This window comes from Leucoraja erinacea, chromosome 9, assembly GCF_028641065.1.
Source record: "Leucoraja erinacea ecotype New England chromosome 9, Leri_hhj_1, whole genome shotgun sequence".
Taxonomy (NCBI): domain Eukaryota; kingdom Metazoa; phylum Chordata; class Chondrichthyes; order Rajiformes; family Rajidae; genus Leucoraja; species Leucoraja erinaceus.
This window is the reverse complement of record NC_073385.1, coordinates 22,613,021-22,636,061: the sequence shown is the minus strand read 5'-3', so window position 1 is coordinate 22,636,061 and position 23,041 is coordinate 22,613,021. Positions and strand designations below refer to the sequence as shown.

At 40.0% G+C, this 23,041-nt stretch overlaps 1 protein-coding gene across 1 annotated transcript in view; it reads left to right on the top strand.

Moving 5' to 3' along the window:
• The window catches only part of slc38a6 (solute carrier family 38 member 6), a 61,576-nt gene that overhangs the window by 8,502 nt on the left and 30,033 nt on the right, over positions 1–23,041 (top strand). The window contains exons 2-7 of the mRNA XM_055640318.1: positions 571–701; positions 1,567–1,640; positions 1,937–1,989; positions 4,746–4,785; positions 15,997–16,075; positions 17,210–17,295. Of these exons, the coding sequence (XP_055496293.1) occupies positions 571–701; positions 1,567–1,640; positions 1,937–1,989; positions 4,746–4,785; positions 15,997–16,075; positions 17,210–17,295 (463 nt within the window). The remainder of the gene's footprint in view (positions 1–570; positions 702–1,566; positions 1,641–1,936; positions 1,990–4,745; positions 4,786–15,996; positions 16,076–17,209; positions 17,296–23,041) is intronic.

Genomic DNA, 23,041 nt, shown 5'->3' with positions numbered 1-23,041 from the left:
GTTTAACGCTGGGCTATTCTTGATATGTGATGTATTGTGATGCTGCATTATAACATCCATGCATCTAGTTGACATACTTGAGTTCAGCTGATATTAATAGGATAAAGAGCCGATTCCAGGGTAAAGGCTTAGAGAGTGATACAGTGTGGAAACAGGCCCATCAGCCCAACTTGCCCGACCCAACCAACATGACCCAAGATTGAACGAGGAGTGCCGCAGAAATCAATGTATGCATGCTGTGCAACTGTCTAAACCACACACATTCCCATCCCAATCTGACTACAGAGCTGCAACCAAGAAGTAATTAGAATCTACATGGACCTCATTTATTGAGTACATTACAATCTCCTCTGAATTATGGCATGTAATTAATGTTCAGCTATGTGTATACATCAGTATATGTTAGTCAGGGTTAGAATATTTCAATTTCTATAATACATTTAATGCAATGGGACTGCAATCACCTTGACAAAAGGGTGTGACTAACTCTGGTGTAGGGTGAATGCTCCTTGTACGGTCAGACTGAAATTGTCCTTTGAAATCCATTGTACTGTTTCTTTATTTTGGCAGATACCGCCACATCAGGAATCATCACGAGCTTCTTTTGCATCCTCTGTGTTTAACGTAACGCATGCAATCATGGGAAGTGGCATCCTTGGTTTGGCTTTTGTAATGGCTAATACAGGTATTATTGGTTTCAGGTAAGAAAGCAAAACGTAGCAGGATGTAATTTATTTTGCTAGTTGATCTGAATTATTTGTCTTGATGTAAATATGGGATTCTCACTCAGACTTTGATTTTTCTGATATTTATATGGGCCATGAATGTAATGGCCAAAATATTTATATTAAAATTCTTTATACGATATCAGAGCAGACAGAAAAAAAAAAGATAATCATCATATAGCAAAGATAGTCACAGCACGGAAACAGGCCTTTCGGCCCAACTTGTCCAAGATGCCTCATCTAAGCTAGTTCCATTTGCGCATATTTGGTCCAAATCCTTCTAAACCTTTTGCATCTGTGTACCTGTCCATGTATCTTTTAAATGTTGATGTCAGAAAAGCTGATACAAACCATAATACGAATCAATCAAATATAGGTGAACTTTAAAGTAATTACAGTGCGCTGCTGTCACTGCATGTGTGAAATAATACTTGATCATTGAGTCTCAGCGCAACAGTTACCTACAACCTGCACTTTAACACCGTGTTTGGGATGTGCCCTATTGTGTTAGGAACTTGACATGGATCCTTGCGGACTCATTGTAGTGTCCTCTTGCCGACACTTCTGTAGCAATTAATTGGTGATCTTGTTGCGACATCGTATTGAGTGTATCACTGAGAAAATGTGGAACACCAATTGGTTAATGGTCTACAAATTTGTTTGCATTAAATTATAAATCAAGAATGGTTTGTTCTACATGAGTGTAACTACAGAACATTTGGTAACAAATGTTTAGTAAAATTTAGGGGTTATGTGCTTTGTTAACTACAATAGTTAATTTTATTACAGGTAAAGTGTTACATATATGCGTCGTTGTGTATTTAATGTTTTGTTCTTGCAGTGTTCTCTTGCTGATAGTTGCTTTACTGGCTGCATATTCGATTCATCTGCTACTGGAGTTATGTCAACAGACTGGTGAGTGAAAGACCAAACTCGTACAGCCTGGGTTAATTGTATGCACTCAGGTGCTCTCAAAAGGATCAAAACAATGTTGCCTAAAGTGTTTAATACCTTCATTTTGAAGTATCCAATTTGTTAGTTCAATTAATTAATATTGCTCAATATTCTATTCTATTAGATGCATGTGGAGTGTTCCAGTTGTTAAAAAGAACTGAAAAGTAAAGAGTTTAATTATGTTCATGCTATCTTGAACTTGGGTTGTAAACAGCGAGCCCCGTTCCATTAATTATATCTGCTTTATTCATTGATAGCACTGACATCCTATGAAGACCTTGGGTTTTGTGCCTTCAAGACAACTGGAAAGGTAATAAGTGATGTACTTTTGTCGTGCTGCATCCAGGCTTAATACACTCACTGACAAGCACTTAAGGGCCTGTCCCACTGCGGGGACCTAATTTACGAGTTTAGAAGAGTTTGCGCTTGACTCAAACTTGCCGCATGGTCGACACATGGTCCTAGGCGGTCACTGTAACTCTCCTTTACGCTCGTGGGAAGATCCCGCATACTCGCGGCCTCAGTTTGATTGAGGGAAATTTTTCATCTTTCTGAGAAATAATCCCTAAGTAAAAATTGGTCGACATGGTTCTTTTGAACTCGTAGTGCAATGGAGTGGGGTCGCTATGTAGTTATAGGTAGCCGAGGTAGCTGTAGGCAATCTACTTTGCTGACTGGGCATTTTAATTGGCTCATTGGAGTTTTCAGAACGAGGGAAAACCGACCGTTAATGTTAAATGTCCGCTAAACTTTATTAAAAGTTGTCTGGCTTCTTAAAAGTGTCTCCACTCTTCCTCCTCCCCCCCCCCCCCCCCCTTCTTTCCCCCCCCCCCCCCCCCCCTCCCCCCACCCCCCCCTCCCCCCCCCCCCCCCCCCCCACATCCCCCCCCCCCCCACCCATTCCCCCCCCCCACGCCCCCCCCCCTACCTCCCCCCCTCCCCAACCCCCCGCCCCCCCGCGGGTTACCCCTGCCCCCACACCACCCCCCCCCCCCCCCCCCCCACTTCTACCCCCCCCCCCTTCCCCCCCCCCACTTCTACTACCCCCCCCCCCCCCCCCCCCCCACTCTCCCCCCCCCCCCCCCACTTCTACCCCCCCCACCCCCCCCCCACTTCTCCCCCCCCCTCCCCCCCCACTTCCCCCCCCCACCCCCCCCCCACTTCTTCCCCCCCCCCCCACTTTTCCCCCCCCCCCCTTCTCCCCCCCCCCCCACTTCTCCCCCCCCCCACTTCTCCCCCCCCCCCCCACTTCTCCCCCCCCCCACTTCCCCCCCCCTTCGAGAACACCCCCCCCCCACTTCTCCCCCACCCCCTTCCCCCCCCCCCACTTCTCTCCCCCCCCCACTTCTAATCCCCCCCACTTCTACTCCCCCCCACTTCTACCCCCCCCTTTCTTCTCCCCCCCCCCTTCTTCTCCCCCCCTTCTCTCCCCCCCCTTCTCTCCCCCCCTTCTCTCCCCCCCCCCCCCCTTCTTCCCCCCCCCCCTTCTTTCCCCCCCTTCTCTCCCCCCACTTCTTTCCTCCCCCCCTTCTCTTCCCCCCCCCCCTCTTCTCTCCCCCCCTTCTTCCTCCCCCCCCCCTTTCTTTCCTCCCCCCACTTCTTTCCCCCCCCCCCACTTCTTTCCTCCCCCACTTCTTTCCTCCCCCCACTTCTTTCTCCTCCCCCCACTTCTTTCCCCTCCCCCCACTTCTTCCCTCCCCCCTTCCACCCCCCCACTTCTTTCCCCACCCCCCCCACTTCTTTCCCCCCCCCACTTCTCTTTCCCCCCCCCCACTTCTTTCCCTCCCCCACTTCTTTCCCCCCCCCACTTCTTCCCCCCCCCCCCCACTTTTTCCCCCCCCCTTCTTTCCTCCCCCCACTTCTTTCTCCCCCCCCCCACTTCTTTCCCCCCCCCACTTCTTTCCTCCCCCCCACTTCTTTCCTCCCCCACTTCTTTCCCCCCCCCACTTCTTTCCCCTCCCCACTTCTTTCCCTCCCCCACTTCTTTCCTCCCCCCACTTCTTTCCTCCCCCCACTTTCTTTCCCTCCCCCACTTCTTTCCCTCCCCCCTTCTTTCCCCCCCACTTCTCCCCCACTTCTTTCCCCCCTCCCCCACTTCTTTTCTTTTTCTCCCCCCCCCCCCACTTCTTTCCCCACCCCCCACTTCTTTCCCACGTCTTTTTCCCCCCCCACTTCTCCCCCCCACTTCCCCCCCCTTCTTTCCCCCCCCCCACTTCCCTTCCCTCCCCCCCCCCCCCACTTCTTTCCCCCCCCCCCCACCCACTTCCCCACCCCCCACTTCCCCCCCTCCACTCCCTTCTTCCCCCCCCCACTTCTTTCCCACCCCCCCCCCCCCACTTCCCCCCCCCACCCCCCCTTCTCCTCCCCCCCCCACTTCTCTCCCCCCCCCACTTCCCCCCCCCCCCCCCCCCACTTCCCCCCCCCCCACTTCACTTCCCCCCCACTTCCCCCCCCCCGAGCAGAGCACTGTAAATCATCCCATTCATTGTAAGCACACTACCTTTCTGTCAATTTCTTTAACCTTGACTAGCCTGTCAACAGTTTCAGGTAATCTCTTTGTTGTTAAAACTGAGAGCTAAGAATTGTATCAACTAAACAAAATATCTGCTTGATTAGGATGTTGATTTATTATGTAATAGGGAAAAAGGGGTTAAAACTGCACACCAGAATAATCAGCAATATTAGGTACCTTTACACTGCAGATGGAATATTAAATGACATAATAAGGGGGAAATCCTTTAAAACCGAGATGAGAAGAACTTTTTTCACACAGAGAGTGGTGAATCTCTGGAACTCTCTGCCACAGAGGGTAGTTGAGGCCACTTCATTGGCTATATTTAAGAGGGAGTTAGATGTGGCCCTTGTGGCTAAGGGGATCAGGGGGTATGGAGAGAAGGCAGGTACGGGATACTGAGTTGGATGATCAGCCATGATCATATTGAATGGCGGTGCAGGCTCGAAGGGCCGAATGGCCTACTCCTGCACCTAATTTCTATGTTTCTATAATAATAATTGAATGCTTAATGCTCCTGCCTTCAATTCAAAAATTGTTCTGTTTCCTTGCAGGTTATGGTTGCTGTTGCAATATTGATACAGAACATTGGAGGTAATCTTATCTATCCATAAAGAAATTTATAGGTCCGAACATGTTTAATAATTGGAGTTCATTTCCAAAGTTTGAACATGAACAAGACTGTAAAATAAATTGTTCCATTTAAAAAAATGAGTTGGATCTGTGTATAATTTTGATGTCCTTAGCCAGGGAGAATATACATGGAGGAAATGCAGCAAAAGTGCACTAATTACTGGGATGAAAGGTTATCAATTGATTGGAATATGCCCATGGTCAATATTTAGAAGGGTGAGAAGTAATTACACTTAAAATGTTTATACGTTTTGACATCTATCTTATAAGGCCTACTCTGTGATCATTTCCCTCGGGTAGATGTCTAAGACTAGAATCATAGTCTCGGAACAGATTGGCCATTTAGAATAGTGATGAATAATTTCTTCACGTGGGATTTTCTGTCATTGGAATCGTTCCGGGGCTGCGAAGGCTCAGTTTGTGGGCATGTCCAGGACAGTAAAGAAGAGTTCTAAATTCTAAGGAAATTGAAGAATATGCCCATATTGTGGACTACCAGAGACATTGTAGGTCTGTAACAATACTGAATTAGCAAATGGGCTTGGGACGTTCAGTGACCATCCCTCTTTAACTTCCCTCTTGGGTTAAAATATGCCTTGTTATAAAGAACTTGAGGTAGATATATCAGTCAGTGGCTTAGAAAATCAGATCTTGAGCATATGAAGGTAGACATAAAGTGCTGCAGCAACTCAGCGGGTCAGGCAGCATCTCTGGAGAAAAAGGATGGGTGATGTTTTGGGTTGGAACTCTTCTTCAGACTAAAGGTGGAAGGGGATTTTGAGTTGAGGTGGGGGGAGGTTAAGTCTTTACACTTTTTACTGTATTCTATATTTTTGTACTTGTAGTCTTCAAAAGATAGATAACGCTCTATTTCAAATAATTAAAACAAGGTTGTAAAGAAAAATTAGATTCTGAAAATCCACAGCAGTGACAAAATATTGCTGTTATCTCATTAGGAGTCTGTCAGAAAAGCAAAGTATTAGGCCTAGGCTTGGCTCACTGAGACACTGCACCAGACTCCAGATCCTAATTTAGTGAAGGCAAGGACTCGTTCTGATATCCTGGTTTTTGCAAAGATATTGGAAGACAAAGATTCTTGGTAACATTATGGGCATCTCCCAAATAAGACTGAGAATTTGTCAATAATAATAATAATATAATAATAATAAAATAATAACAATAATAATAAAGGTGCTGCAGTTTTAGGATTTAATTCCTGGGGAAATGAGAAAGAGAGACACAGAGTATAACCTATCCCTGGGGAATGTTGGACAGGAACACATATCCTGTGCTAACTGTTTCACAGATATTGATATCATTGGCAAGGCCAGTGTTTATAATCCGCCAATATTTCATGTTCCAAAGTTGCTGGTGAGCTACCTACGTGATCTGTAAAAGTCCTAATTGCTGTTGATACAAGAAACGGCAAATGATGGCTTACAAAATAAAGACACTAAATGCTTGAGTAATTCAGCAGGTCAGAGAACATCCCTGGAGAACATGGATATGTTCTTCAGTGATGTTGCCTGGCCTGCTGAGTTACTCCAGCTTTTTCTGTCCTAATTGCTATGGTTGGATAGGTAATTCCAGAAATTTGATTTACTGATGTTGAAGGAATTGCAAAGTATCTCCATATTGTATTGTGCCACAGACCCAATTAGGAATTTTTGTTCTTTAAGTTTCATGAAAGCCATTTGAACCCTCTTAGGCTGCACACATTCAAACGTGTTGCTGCTCATGGTGCTTCTTTCAAGTGGTGTTCAATGTGGAGGAGTAGCTGCGAGAGGATGGTGGGTGATAATCAGCATGTATTTCTCAGTCTTTGAAAATTCAGGGGATCCGGTCAAGCATGTTTCCTTGTCCCTGCTTGACTGGACACATTGAATTTCACAGGGACTGGAGTTAATGTTGTACACTTGAGCTTTTCCCATCTTGATTATGTATTATTGTTGGGTGTGACCTACTGCAAAGCAGATAATACTTGAAGCTAATTGAGAATTGGGAATGTTGGCTGAAGGGTAAAATTCTACTACTCTACAATACGTCGGGTTGTTACTTGCTTGACAGTGGATTAACTTCATTTTTTTTTGTCCAAGTTGTCATATAGTAATCAGAGCTATTTTACAGGGTCAAATTGGGTAGATGTACTTTTGACGAGGCTCTGATGTTTAACATAGATGTTTTATAATGCCATTCCATAAGCCATTTCTAATGTTCTGTAATGTATGGGTCTGGGATCAGACTGGGTCAGGATGGCAAATTTCTTTCACTATAGATAGTGGAGAAACATGGAATTTTATTTTATAGAAAAATAAATCAAATTATACAGTTTTACTGATCATTGTTTCCAGATTATTTTAATTAACTGAACTTAAGTTCTAGAATTCTGAATTGTTTTGGACTGTGCCAAGATCATTCAAATTCTGCAATGTAACTATAATGCTACTGTTAGTCATGGAGTTGTATAATAACTAGGTGGGCCTCTTGGCCCACCATATCCATACCAACATTTTGGCTCCTTTGTACTAATCCCACTTTCCTCCATTTGGGCCATATCCTATTGAAGTGTATGTCTATTTAAATGCCTGTCTAAATGAATCTAGACATTGTGGTTGTTTCTGACTATCACATCCTCTGGCTGCAAGTTCTAGATATCAGTCAGCCTCTGTATAACCAAAAGGCACTCTTTCCCCTCAAATCTCCATTTAAGACTCCCTCCTCTCACCTTAAAACTACGCTTTTGATGTCCGTACCATGAGGAAAAATATTCTAAATATCTATCCTATCTCTGTAGATATACAGGTGGATGCAGTTGTGAAAAAAATATATAGGTTGTGCTTGCTCTCTTGGGTTGGGCATACATTATAAAATTCAGGATGTTATGTTGCAAATTTATAAAACACTGGTTAGACTGGTTAACTGTGTGTAATTCTAGTTGCCACATAACAGAAAGGTTTTCTTAGTGCTGGACAGAATGTAATTGAGATGTACCAGGATCCTATCTGGATTTTAGTCTTGGGTAGGGATTGGAAATGTGGTACTTATTTTTCTTAGAGCGAACAAGGCTGAATAGTGACCTGATAAAGAGATACTAAATTATTGAGGCAGTGATGCGTTGGGCCAAAGGGCCCGTTTCTAGGCTGTCTAACTTTATGACTAAAATATTCTAAGGTATACTTGCATTGAAGGTGAGAAAATTGTGGGTAATGCTGTATTCTCATAGAATGGCATCAGTGGCATCAGATATATAGCCTGTCAAATTGTGCTGGTTCTGTGTAGGAGAATACAGCTGGTCCCCCTCCCCATATCCCAGCACACTCCTTCCCATCAAATACTTAGCCAGCACCCTTTAGAATCCATTTGAATCTAGCTCCACAACTTCCCTGCATATTTTTAAAAACCTCTCCATTCGCCTTGCAACCTCCTTATTCTCCAAGGAAAACAACCTCAGTTTCGCCAGTTGAACCATGTAGGAAAAGTTCATCATCCCTGAATTGTTTTGAAATAATCTTTTCTACGCTCTATCGATTGCATTTACATCTTTTTTGAAGTACAATGCTTAGAAATGGATAAATGGTTGCTGTTTTGGCTGGACTAATGTTTTGTACAGGTTTCATCACTACTTCCTTGCTCTCATGCATCCACCAAACTAAACTAAACTATGTATAATGGCAGGACCTTGTGTGCACCGTTATCCATTTTCTCAATTTACCCTGCCACTTTCAACACATAATATACCTAATCCTCCATTACATACTGCTATTGTGCCTGTACAAAGGGTATCTGAAGCGTAAATATTTCATAGAATAGTTGGTATCTGGATTAGCTGCAGTGGAGGTGGTGGAGTCAGGGATGTAAGCACGTGGGATTAGTAAATGGGTAACTAGTTTATATTTCTTCCTCTTGATTTTTATACAAAAATGTACCGCTTCTTACCAAGCATTAAATTTGAATTGCTGCTAATTCCACCAATTTGTTTAGTATCTTCTTAAAAGTCTTGGAGTATTCATCTCATGGTCCACATGCCTCCAGGTTTTGTCATCTAGAGATTCAGAAATTGTGCTCTGCATCACCAAGTCTAACTTTTGTGATGTATGTTTCCAAAACAAAACTGTGCTCATAGAAACCGTGCTCGTAACAGACCATCACAGACCTTCACTGTGTGTGTAAAACCTGAACATCTTTCACTACTAGCTGTGTCCTATTAGTTAGCAATTTTTCTATCCATTTTGCCACAGCTCAGTTTATTCAATAGCTTTCAATCTTTATAAAGAGCTGTTCCATATTCCCTTTATCAAATGGTATTTGGAAGTCCATATCTTTAGACGGTTATATGTGCGTAAGTTTGAATATACAGATACTTTGTTCTAAATAGGCTAGAATAAAAATTGCCTTAACAGTCACATCCTGCTACCTTTTTCTCTATCAATTCAATTAAAACGAGAATTCTTTCTAAGATCTTCCTGTAGCTACCTCCCCCCCCATTCAACTTTTTTTTATACTTTCCCCTGTTTGTATTGGTAGATCCTTTCTACTGAAATCTGCTCTTTCCTTTATATGTTTCGCATCTCCTTCTTTTGGTTCCACAATCAAAGAAGACTGTCTGCTTTCCCTGCTCTGGCATCCTTTATACTCAAGTCTTATTCTTGACACTGCACACTTTTTTTGTCTGAATGTTTTGTTTGTGTCTTTGACTTAGAGCTGCTTTGCACCCACGATCAGTTAGTCCACCTTGAAGGAATAACTGCAGAATTTGGGTAGAAACTCTAAAGCAGCTTTTGAGGAGTGAGTGGTTCTTCTTAAAATCTGCATTAAACAGTGAACTTTGTGGCTATGAATCTGTTAGGGTGAGATAGCATACAATAATCGCATACACAATATGGTTTGGTTGCTGCTACTTCATCTTCTTACAGCACCCTGTGATAAACTTTGCTCACTAAATTTGCTCCCATTGTCTAGAGTTGGAGACATCTTCCCTGGCTGGTACCTATGCACAGAGTGCTGTATCTCCATTCCAGGACTGTTCCCATGATACCAAAGAACATTAAAATTAGGGGCAGAAGGAAACAATCTATCTCCTTTGAGCTGCATCATACGTCAAGTTTTAGTTTTTATTTAGTTTAGGGGTGCAGCACGGAAACAGACCCTTCTGCCCACCGAGTCCGCACTGACCAACGATCCCCGCACATCAACACTACCCTACACACACCAGGGACAATTTTTTTACGTTTATACCAAGCCAATTAACCTACAAACCTGTACGTCTTTGGAGTGTGAGGAAATTCTCGCAGAAAACCCACGCAAGTCACGGGGACAACATACAAACTCCATACAGACAAGCACCAGTAGTTGGGATCGAACCTGGGTCTCTGGCGCTGCAAGGCAGTAGCTCTACAGCTATGCCACTGTGCCGCCCGTTATGATGGTGATACAATTACGATGGTGGCTGATCTTTTATCTGAGTTCTATTTTCATGCACTGTTCCTATATTCTTTCTTTCCTTTTAATATTCTGAAATTCTCAATTTTGAATAAACTCAATGGTGAGCATTGCCAAGCTCTTAGGAAAGATGTGTTTCTTTGGCTCTGTCTACTTGGCCAACCTTTATTCTGAGACTCTGGCCCCTGGTTATTGATCATTCAAAGGAAACATCCTGCCTATATCCATCCTGTTGAGCTCTGGAAGAACTTCATTATTACAGTGAGATATGCTTTCATTCCTCTAAACTACAATGAGTATAGTCTCCCTCTGCCCAACCTTTCAGCGTACATCAACCCCTTCATCTCAGGAATCAGCTTGGTAAATTTTCTTTGAATCCCTCTGATAGATATTGTTTCTTAAAATACCATGGTTTACATAGGAATCATTAATGGCTTGAATATTGTATCAAAAGTTTATAACTTGCAGAAAATACCAATGTTCTCGAAGAGCATGATGACTCTTTAAATGCTGGTCCCAGAGGAGGATCTACTGTCATCCGATACAATCATTCTACTCTTTTAAATCATTTTTCTATCTGTAAATCTAGCTCCATTTGTTGTTGTTCTAACCATTGTGCTATCATGCTAAGAACTGTTAGCATATAAAACAAAGCTTTTCACTGTTGCTTGGTATAGGTGACCAATGACAAAATAAATTGAATTCAATTGAATTGAATAATAAACCTAATAATGGCAGTTACTGTGCCTAATTGGCACGTATTGGTTTTTCATGCATTAGGACCCACAGATCCCATTGCATCACAATGTTTTCTTTCACATCATGACTAGTTTACTTGTTTTTTAATTGTGAAGTGGATAAACTCACACTTTTTCCACATTGTATTCCTTTAACTAACTTCTTATCCACTGACTTAATCTATCTCCATCTCTTTGCAAGTTTTTTTGGGCTTTTTACAATTTGCTAACCTGCCTGTTTGCTAATTTGATCACAGCATACGCAAAAATATAGATTGTGAATAGTTGAGGACACAACACTGATACCAGTGTCACCTCAATAGTAGTCATCAAATCTGGTTGAATGTCATATGATTTTCCAACACTTTCCTCAATAATGGATTCTAGCATTTTCCTTCACTAATTGGCATCCATGTTAAAATTTAATAAAATATCCAGTGATATATCACCTTTCAAAGCCTTGAGTACTTTGGATATTATTCTGGGGGGGGGGGAGCGTGAATTCCAATAGTCCTTATGGACTTGGAACATACATTTTCAAAGTAGCCTGAAAATTCACTGAATGCTGAATTTTTAAATTTAAATCAATGGATTGTTATGACTAGATCTGCCTAAAGTTTTAACATTAATGGTATAAAATATATTGCCTTTATGTATTCCAGCTGCATTAGTTCTCGGAATCCATGCAATTTGTATGACCACTCACGCTGGGTCAATGAAAGTTTAAGAGTGTATACTTTTATTTGCATCAACGTCTGTTGGTGAGGTAGTGTTTGTGCTTCTGTTAAGTTTATAATTCATGTCTGCAGTTCATTGGCACTAGACCAATTAAAATGACCTATCTATTTGAGAACTTTTTTTTGTATAAAATCATAACCTGTCTTGTGTTTCGTCTTGTGTTTTAGATCTAATTTATCCAATATTATAACAGCTAACAAGCCTGTTTTAAAGGAAATAATATATAAAATCTGATGCCCAACTTACTTTACTACCAGAAGTGCTGTCATGTTCTTTATCAAGAATTGAACATAGATTTGTGGCTATATATTTAATTTTCATTATTGTGATGACATAAAGTGGTTATTTTTGTTTTTTTGTGGATTTTTATACTTTATAATTGGCTGACCCTTCAGTCTGATCAAACAACCCTGTCATTTCATAACTTTGCTATGTGCAGTTCATTGTAACTCCAAAGCATTCTTCCACCAAGTTGCAGTTAGTGTAGTTGTAATCACCTTGTGTCAGTTTCCATAGCTACCCAGAATCAGATGTGTTGACAGACCAAAGTAGGGAGAGCTCTTGTATATGGTGCTGTACCAGGTGCTGTGAGAAGGATAAAGGAATTGGTTGTCTTGACATTTAGGACTGGATGCAATTCAGATTCATTATTTTCAGGTATATTGTTCTCGTAACAAATTGATAGTTTAATTCTTATCTATCCTAGAAATTGCACTTTGGCTGAAATTGGTCAAATCCATGGGTATGTTCAAAACAAAAAATATTAGTTTTGTGTTCATTTTGGGGCTAGCTGATTTTTAAACCTGTGTGTGAAAGTGGAATGGCTGAAATCCAACTGCAAATTAGAACTATTATCTGTTGTAAGTTAATCTAATGCATCTGGTTTACTTAGTTAATACCATTAGATTAGGCATCATTTAATTTCATTTAATGCAGCTTATTTTTTTATTGATACTAGAAGACAAGTCACAAGTTAATACACCAGTAGAATATTTCTGGTGGACCGACAAAATACTAAAATAAGATTTTTAAACTTTCCCACACTAGTGAGTGTGAATGTGTGGGTTTCCATTTTTAAGGAAACATAAGTTCCTGAGCATGATCACAACAACATTACCTCACAAAAATGTTGCATGTTAAAACAGAATAGCTATCTTTTTGCTGAAAGTTAATTTGAAAGAATAAATTTAAACATTTCATGCTCATGTTGGAGTTAATTAGTTAATTCTACACACTTCTGTCTCGAAGTATCATTTTGTATTTTCCAATCAGTACAAGTACAACTTGCAAGGAATTTCATTTCGACAGTACATGGGGTCTCCAGGGTATCCCTCTATTTCACATGGACCACCAGCTAATTTTGAGGGCAAGCATTTCTCAAAATCAAATAGAAATGTTTTGTCTAAAAGTAAAGCATTTTGCAGATTGACTGATTTTATTGATCTTTTGTTTGAGATTTTATAGTGCAAATGCAACACAATTATTCTGCAGTAGTGTTCAGACAGGAAACTGAGTGGAAGTAATTATGATGGTTAGGTGACCTCCAGACTGTGCCAGATCATATTTCTTTATCCCAAAGATCAGAAGGGATTTCATTGATGTGATGTTCAATAGATGTGCAGAATGTTGGATTAAACTGTCTGCTTGATAGATTTCCAAATAGCTTTTTGTGACAAGGTATGTGTTTATTTTCTCTCCCTGCACAAGCACATCTAAATGTGTCTCGAGTTCAATTATCTTGTCTATTTGATGGATTTTTTCCCCAATTATTCAAAAGCAAAGGAAAACATTGTGTAGTGTGAGAGAAGGATGAAAGAACCTGCATTATTCCACATCATTCACAAGAACAGGCCTTTCCAAAGCCTTCCAGATATATTTTAGAAGTGCATTCACTGCTCTAATGCAGGAGACATGCAGTCAATTTGTAAACTGCAAGGTTCATAAATCATAACAATGACCAGCTAATTTACTTCTGGTGGTGTGATTGAGACAATACAGGGCAAGATGCTCCAGTGAGGAGTACCAGTCAGATCAAAGAGGTTCTGCAGAACAGTTACAATTCAATTTAAATAGTGTTTAAACAGAGTCACTAATATTGGGAATTTAGTTAGTGTGGGAATTCACTGCAAGGGGGGGAAGGAAGTGTTGGCAGATTTTATAAATGAAGAAAATAATAAACCAGTAAAAAAAAAACATTGTTGTTGAGTATTGGTCAGGATGAGTAATTGGATTTCTAATCCAGGTTTTGGAAAATAAATATAACAACTGTCAGTATTGTTGGGAGATGACCACTCCATGGGACCAGAATATGCCACCCGTTACACTTTAAATTTTGTTGAAATCTTATTGCAAGGGGATTTAAAGTACAAGCGACAGCAAGGTGGTGCTGCTAATGATGTTGCTGCCTCTCAACTCCAGTGACCAGAGTCCAATCCTGACCACTGGTGTTGTCCACCTGAAATTTTGCACATTGTCCCATGCTTAATGAGTTTCCACCCAGATTCTTTTATTTTTGCATATCACAAAAAATGTTTGCTTATTGACCACAGTAAATTGCCACTTGCATATGGATGAATGGTGGAATCTAGAGGGGAGTTGAGGGTAATGTGAAAAAATTAAATGGGAGTAGGGTAAAATGGGTGCTAGATGGTTAGCATGGACTTTGTTGTCTGTGGTCTATGACTCTGCTGGCAAAAAGGAATGAATGACCGACCAGTATGCAAACCAAGGAGAATACAGAAGACACTTGAGTACATCTTGCTCCTTTACTGGTATCCTTTTCTATGCTGAAAAGGTGATTGATCATTCTGATTTCAGCCAGAATCATGTTACTGTGAATAACTTCAGTAGATTAGGCTTAGATTTATTATTGTCACATGTACGAAAGTACAGTGAAACATTTTGTTTTAGCATGCTATCCAAACAGATCAGATATACCATACATGGATACAACCAGTTCAAACTCTGGAACAATAGATAGAGCAATGTGGAATATACAGAATACAGCATTGTAGCGCATCAGTTCCATAGATAGTCCAATGTCCTCAATGGGATAGAGGTACATTCAACTGTAACATAGCTTATGGAAGCACCATTCAGGAGCATGATAACAGAGGCTGTTTATGAGTCTGCTAATGCACATCTCCGGCCGATCTGCGGCCTACTGTCGATGGAGCTGGAGACCTCCTCGGACTGACTTTGTGCCCCACTGCGGGGCGTGAACTTAACATCGGAACTGATCCCTTGCCTGGGATTGCTCCAACCGTGGCCTGCGGACTTACCATCAAGTCTCCGGAGAGGCTAGTCTGGAGCTCCACCGACGCAGAGGCTCGACCAGCCCCGACACGGGCTCCGATCGCTGGCGCGGGGAAGCTGACATCCCCCCGATGCAGAAGCTGATTGCCCCGATGCGGAGGGCCTGACTGCCGGCTACGGGAGTCAATATCGTCCTGTCAACAGAAGGCTCGAGACCCCTGACCACGGGAGAGCATAGAAGGGAAGAGATCTGAACTTTTTCTTCGCCTTCCATCAAAGTGAGGAATGTGGAGGAGTCACTGTGGTGGATGTTTATGTTAAAATGTGTTTTGTGTGTTCTGTTGCGCTTTATCTGTATGACTGACTTGGCAAATGAAATTCCTCGTAAGTTGCAAAACATACTTGGCTAATAAAGTATTATTGTGATTGTGATTGATTGTGATTGATAATCCATTTGGTATCACCTTAGAAAAGATATTTCTCTTGTTCTAACCATCCCTCCCCCACCTACTTAAAACTGACATCTTTTTCTCCCTTTCCCAGTTCTGACAAAGTGTCAGAGACTTAAAAGTTAACTGTTTACTATTAATGTCTAAACTCTGGATTTCCCTTGCCAAACCATTTTGACTTTACCTGTTTCTTCAGACCTACCACTCTTTTTACAACCTGCAGCTTATTCGCCTCAATGCCTCCTTGTGAGATTTGATATTGGGTTTTGATGATGCTTCAGTGAAATACCTAGGAATATTTTACCATTTTGAAGGAACTGCAAGTTGATAGCTTTAAGGTTAATCCATAATATTAATGATAAAGTGGTTTGTAATTTGAAATCTAAAATGACAGTTTTACTTCAGATGGTGAAGCTGCGATAAAATTGTAATATATCTTTTATTCACTATTTTACTTTTCTAGTTTAGTGAAAATACAATTTATTATAATTGTTTCATGTTATTTGTCTTATGAAATCTGATCTGTTAACTGTTATTGTTTTTTTTACCATCAGCAATGTCATCTTACTTGTTCATCATAAAATCCGAATTCCCTGCTGTAATTTCTGGTTTCCTACACATCAGTCACAATGGGTAAGTGTCAGCCGCAATAATCGGTTAATGTGTAAGTTAACGAGTAAAATTAAGGTATGCAACTAAATTTAGTCAAGAGAGAATGTTTAAAATTATTCTGTATCTCATTGTACAGTTTCATACCTGGTAGGGAATGTGTAGTAAAATAATTACATCAAGAGAAACAAACATTTAATTCGGAAGCAAGGATCCTTAGATGCTGGTTTACAAAACAAGACAGTGCTGAAGTAACTCAGTGGGTCAGGCAAGGACCCTGGCCCGAAACGTCACTTATCTAAGTTATCCAAAGATGCTTCCTGACCTGCTGAGTTACTTTGCGACTTCAAAAGTTTAATTGTTAAGATACATGCCATCATTTTGAAGTAGCTGGTTAAACAACTTTAGTTTTTTCATTAGTCCTCTTGGTGACGAGAAATATTTTCAGTAACAGATACTGCTCAGCATCATGCAACATATTTGAATTCCAGTAATTTTATTGTAGAAGCATTTTATAATTTAAAAAATATGCTCAAACTATTCTCTGTGAAATAATAGAGCAAACCAAACAATCTATACTTGTGGCAAATTGTGGCAGCCATCTTTCATACTTGACTCTTCGCCCTATAATGGCTGAGCTGGCGTTGGAGAGGGTCCAGAGGAGGTTTACAAGAATGATTCGAGGACTTATTGGGTTGACATATGATGAGCGCTTGAGGGCTCTGGGCTTGTACTCGCTGGAGTTTAGGATGAGAGGGCACCTCATTGAAATTTACCAAACACTGAAAGGCCTGGATAGAGTGAATGTTGGGAGGATGTTTCCACTAGTGGTAGAGTCAATAGCCTCAGAATAAAAGGATGTACCTTTAGAAAGAAGATGAGGAGGAATTTCATGTCCGAGAGCGGTGAATCTGTGGATTTCATTGCCACAGACAGCTGAGGCCAAGTCAATGGATATTTTTAAGCTGGAGATGGACAGATTCTTAATTCGTAAGGGGTCAGGGGTTATGGGGAGGATGTGTTGAGAGGGCAAGATAGATTAACCATGATTTACTGGCAGAGTAGACTCGAGGGGCCGAAAGGCCTAATTCTGCTTTTAGAACTTACAAACTTATATTTTAATGGCGTTTAATTTGAATATCTTTATTGACACCATAGGACACCATGGTATCTTAATGGACAAATCCTCCTCATCATTATCGTTATTTGTGTCGTTCTCCCTCTTGCTCTTCTTCGTAAAATAGGTAATTTTTTAAACTATTATTCACATGTACTTGGTGTGGGGCGCACAAATAAATTATATTTGAATTATGAATTTACTTCCCAAGATCTCTTATCTCAACAAAATATGAGTGAATGCTATATAATTGCAACTGATTGGAATACTACATGGGAATGGAGAAGCTACTGTACTAATTCTCCAACTAGGTTCTCTGTTGTCTTGTTAATTTGCCACATGATGTGTGTAGGCAAATACTTATCAAAGGTATTTCTGTTTCGGTAATCAAATCTGTTTTTCCTTTGTAGAGCAGTCACGGCCGTGAGTAAGTGTAACTTCATTTTGAACTTTGTTGGCAACATGAAATGAATGAAAGATCAATAACTGCTCTTGTTTCATTTCTCTTGTCCATTTATCCCATTACAATCTGCAATATCATTTGTCAAATAACAATAATCTTTTGAAATATCCATCGATATGGAAATACATCATCTGCAGTGATTAATTCCATAATACATGTGCATCTACTGACATTTTTGAGTGTTTCTGAAATTATGTATTATTTTGCTCAAATAATACATTAATTTTATTTTTGTTGGTGATTGTTGCTAGAACATTACAGGAAGGAAACTGCATGTGTGGAACCACTAACCCAACACTCCTGTGAAAGCATGGATTTTATCCAATTTCATGTTGAAACTATGATTGTTGAAAATCTGGAATGAAAACTTAAAATGCAGGAAGTACTCAACAACTCAGCTAACATTTGTTGAAAGAAAACCAGTTGATCTTTTCAGTCATTGACCTTTCGTAAAAACCGATGAAAGATCGTCAACCTGAAATGTTAACTCTACTTAAACTTATTATCTTGCTCTATGGACTTTTGTGACAATTTGTTGGAAAATATAAGTAAAAGGCCTGTCCCACTTGGGCGTCATTTGAGCGTCATTTACGCGACAGGCCTGGTAGTGACTGACGCGCGAAAATCGTCTAGCAGTATGACAGTCGCACGGCAAATGCTCTTGAGGGCCCTGCTTCTTTTGGGAGCTATTTGCAATGTCGTTCGTACTTAGTCCGATCTCCGTGGCAAGGATTTTCCCAGTGAAAAGTTTTCAAAACTACGCGCCCTTTATATCAGGGTGGTCACGTGGTGCGGCGCTCAAATGACGCGCAAATGGCGCGCCGACGGCGTACGGGCGGCGCATGATTACAGATGTTGACGCACGGTGACACACAATAAATTAGCATAGACAATGTTCGTGCGTAACCATGCGTCACCACTCGCTACACGTCAGCGTACGCCATCAGTACGTCAGCGTGCGCAAGGGATACGTCAAGCAGGTGGCACGCGAGGATTTGGAGCATTCCAGAATCCTGGGGCACCGCGCATCACTGCATACGCCACCACGCCTCGCCATGCGCGCGCATCACGACGCGCCAACCAATTTTTAGGATGTCGTGTAAATTATGCGCAAATGACGCCCAAGTGGGACAGGCCCTTAACAGTTCAGGTCACATCATGGAGTTTAAAAATATAGCGATTAGTGCGTGCTATTGTTATTTATGTTATAATTAGCACCTAGAATGGAAGAGGAAAAGGTCAAGTAGATTACATTGGTTTAAGATCCTGAGGAAGATTAGGATAGGAGTTAGACAAAAATGCTGGAGAAACTCGTGTGAGGCAGCATCTATGGAGCGAAGGAATAGGTGATGTTTCATGTCGAGACCCGAAACGTCACCTATTCTTTCGCTCCATAAATGCTGCCTCACCGCTGAGTTTCTCCAGCATTTTTGTCTATCTTCGATTTTTCCAGCATCTGCATTTCTTTCTTAAAGATTAAAGTTGCTGTATTTTAGTAGACTTTTTAGACTTTAGAGATACAGTGTGGAAACAGATTCCTTAGGCCCACCGAGTCCACGTCAACCGGCGATTACCCCGTACACTAGCGCGATTCTACACACTTGGGACAATTTACAATTTTAACTAAGCCAATTAACCTACAAACCTGCACATCTTTGGAGTGTTGGTGGAAACCAGACCACCTGTTCCTGAAGCTGGAGGTATATGTTTTCACACTTCTGTACCTCTTGCCTGATGAGAAATGGGAGAAGAGGGAGTGTCTGGGGTGAGACTCAGCATGCTGGTGGCCTTGCCAAGGTAGCATGGTGCAGATGGAGTCAATGGAAGGGAGGTTGGTTGTGTGCTGGTCTAGCACTATTCTATTCTGGGAGTCAAGCACTATTCTGGGCCGTGTCCACAAATATTAATATTTGTAAAATTCTGTAATATTAATAACCATTTGTTTAGCCTCCCCCATTCTGCTCCCTTTATTATCATTCCTGCCACTCTTCCAATATTCCTTTTTCCTTATTATCTTCTTAGATCTTCAATTCTACAGATACTCCATTGTACAGTCTTGACTCCCATTTCATAGACACCTTTCCATTCGCATTCTCTCTCCCTCCACCTTCATCTGGCATTTACTTAGCCAATCAGGCTCCATCAGTAATATGTAGACATATAAAGTAAAGTTTAAATTACTGGTCGGAGACATTGGCCAGGATTAGAACTACTTTGTGGAACATCCAACCCATTCCAAGAAAATTACGGACTCCAGGATCAGGTAAATGTTGGAAGAATGTTAGCAGCTTAAACAACAACCTAAAATAACAGAAATAGTATCAAAGATTCCTTTCCAATATTTTTCCAAAAGTGGGCAGGACCAAAACATACGAGTCAGCGAGGCCACTTCAGAGTTACATCTGTCACTGGTAGGATTTATATGACCATAGAAAAGAGCCAACTTATCTTTTGACAGATGAACTCTGTGCACCACCTTGAATTGTATCAAAGCGTGTCTTGTACACATTGTGGAAGTATTAACTAATTGAAGAATCCTCTCCCATTTCTCTATAGGTAGAGACATTTGGAGTTCTCTTTCCCAGTCATTCTTAATTTTATCAAATGTATCTATTTGTAATTTAAAAATCAACTCATTATTCAGCCTTTCTGATAAGGGTTCAAATGTTAATTTTTTTCCAAGATTTTGGTTTGATGTGGTAACGGAAAAAAGGGTAGAGTAGTCTTCAAAAAATTTGTAAATATCTAAAAAAGTGTGAGTTAGGTAAATTATATTTATTGGAGGGTTGTTCAAAAGACATAAAACAACCATCCAAAAACAAATCATGAAAAGCTACTAATCCTTTCCTCTTCCATAACAGAAAGGGTTGATCAGTACTAGAAGGTTGGGAAAAAAAATTAGATATGATAGGACTCGATAAGATAAAATCATTCAATCCAAAAAACTTATGAAATTGAAACCATATTTGGAATGTATGTCTTATTATTGGATTAGTCGTATATTTATTCAATCTCGTAATTGTAAAAGGTAACGAGGCCCCTAGAATAGAAGCCAATGATAGCCCTTGCATAGAATCACGTTCAAGATTTATCCATCCTGGGCCTTGGGTATCTTCTAAATCTTTTGTCCAAAATTTTAAATAACGAGCATTAACTGCCCAATAGTAGAATCTAAGGTTCGGCAGTGCCAAACCACTGTCTTTTTTTGATTTCTGCAAGTATTTTTTACTTAGCTGAAATTTTTATTCTGCCATATATATGAAGAAATTTTGGAGTCAATAATATCAAAGAAAGATTTAGCAATAAAAATTGGTATCGTCTGAAATAATTACAAAAATTTAGGGAAGATAAACATTTTAATAGCATTGATTTGGCCGATTAAAGATAAGGACATTGATGACCATTTAGTAAACTGTTGTTTGATATGGTCAATTAGAGGCGTAAAATTAGCTTTAAATAAATCCTTGTGTTTCTTGGTAATCTTAATAAGTAAAACATTCGGTAGTCAATCTAAATGGAAACTCCATAATTCGAAACTAGATTGTTTAATAGAAAAAGCTCACTCTTACTAAGATTTGGTTTATAACCAGAAAAACGACTAAATTGATTAAGTTGTGCTACTATTGCCGGAATAGGTTTCTCAGGGTTAGAAATGAATAATAACCGATCACCTGCACAAAGTGATAGCTTATGTGTCTTATTCCCACGGACAATACCAAAAATATTAGGGCATTCCATAATAGCGGTGGCCAAAGTTTCCAAAGCGATATCAAACAGTAAAGGACTTTAAGGACAGCCCTGTCTAGTACCTCGAAAGAGCCTGAAAAAAGGGGATCTCTGATTATTGGTAAGTACAGAAACCTGAGGTATATGATATATCAGCCAATAAATAAATTTTGGACAAAACTTAAAATTTTCAGGTATTTGAATATGTATTCCCATTCTACTCTATCAAACGCCTTCTCGGCATCACGAGTTTTATTTGATGCAGTGTATACAATATTCATTAATCTCCTAACGTTAAAGTATGAGTAACGATTTTTAATAAAACCTGTCTGATCTTCAGAAATAATTTGCGGTAAAATATTTTCCAATTTCGTAGCTAATATTTTGGAAAGAATTTTGGAATCTACATTTAACAGTGATATAGGTTTATATGATGTCACTTCAGTAGGGTCTTTATCTTTTTTAAGAATTAAAGAAATAGATGTTTCATAAAAGGATTGTGGTAATCTAGTCATTTAAACGGCTTCTTTAAAAACCTTGCAGAACCAGTGAGACAGTAAACTTGAGAAATATTTTAAAAATTCTACTGTAAACCCATCTAAACCGGGAGCTTTACCAGAATTAATTGAGAGGATGGCTTTCTGTATTTCTTCCTCCGTGATGGGTTTGTCTAACAACAAAGCACATTATGTGATACATTTGGCAAGTTCAGTTTATTTAAAAACTCATGCATTATATTGGAATCAGTAAGAAATTCTGATTGGTATAGGGAGGTATAAAATTCCTGAAAGGATTTATTAATTTCATCATGGTCTACAGTCAGTGTACCATCCCGTTTACTCACTTTAGTAATCTGACGTTTGGCCGACACCGCTTTCAACTTATTAACGAGTAATTAACCAGATTTTTTGCCATGTATATAAAATTGACTTTTGGTTTTAAGTAGCTGATTCTCAATCAGTGATACGAATAACAAATCATGTCTCCATTGAAGTTCAACTCTATTATTATAGAGCTCTAAACTAGGAGCTTTTGAATATTTTTTACCAATTTCTTTAATCTCATCAGCCAATATACGCATTTCATTTTGAGTTTATTTTTAATCCCGCGGAGTATGAAATAATTTGTTCACGAATATATGCCTTAAAAGCATCCCAGACTACACCATTGGATATTTCTTCAGTAGAATTTGTTAAGAAGAAAAAAGCAATCTGATCTTTAATAAAATTAACAAAATTAAGATCTTTGCATTAAATCGCCATTGTTTAGCACTAAACTTGGAATCAGGTAGTTTGATTAATAGTTTAAATGGTGCATGATCAGAAATAGCAATTGCATCATACTCACAAGCAGTGACCGATAAAACTAGCCGAGAATCTATTATAAAGTTGTCAATACTAGAGTAACTATGATATACATGAGAGAAAAAAGAAAATTCTTTGTTATTTGGGTGTAATAATCTCCAGACTTCTAACATTCCAAAGTCAAGTAAAAAATAATTTATAAAACTAGCTGATTTATTTGGAAGCACATGATCAGTTGCAGATCTGTCCATCGAGGGTTTCAAACAACAGTTAAAATCTCCACCCATTATTAAAAAGTGTTCATTTAAATTAGGAAAGGATGCGATTAACTGTTAACAAAACTCAGGGTGATCAATATTTGGTGCATAAACATTCACCAT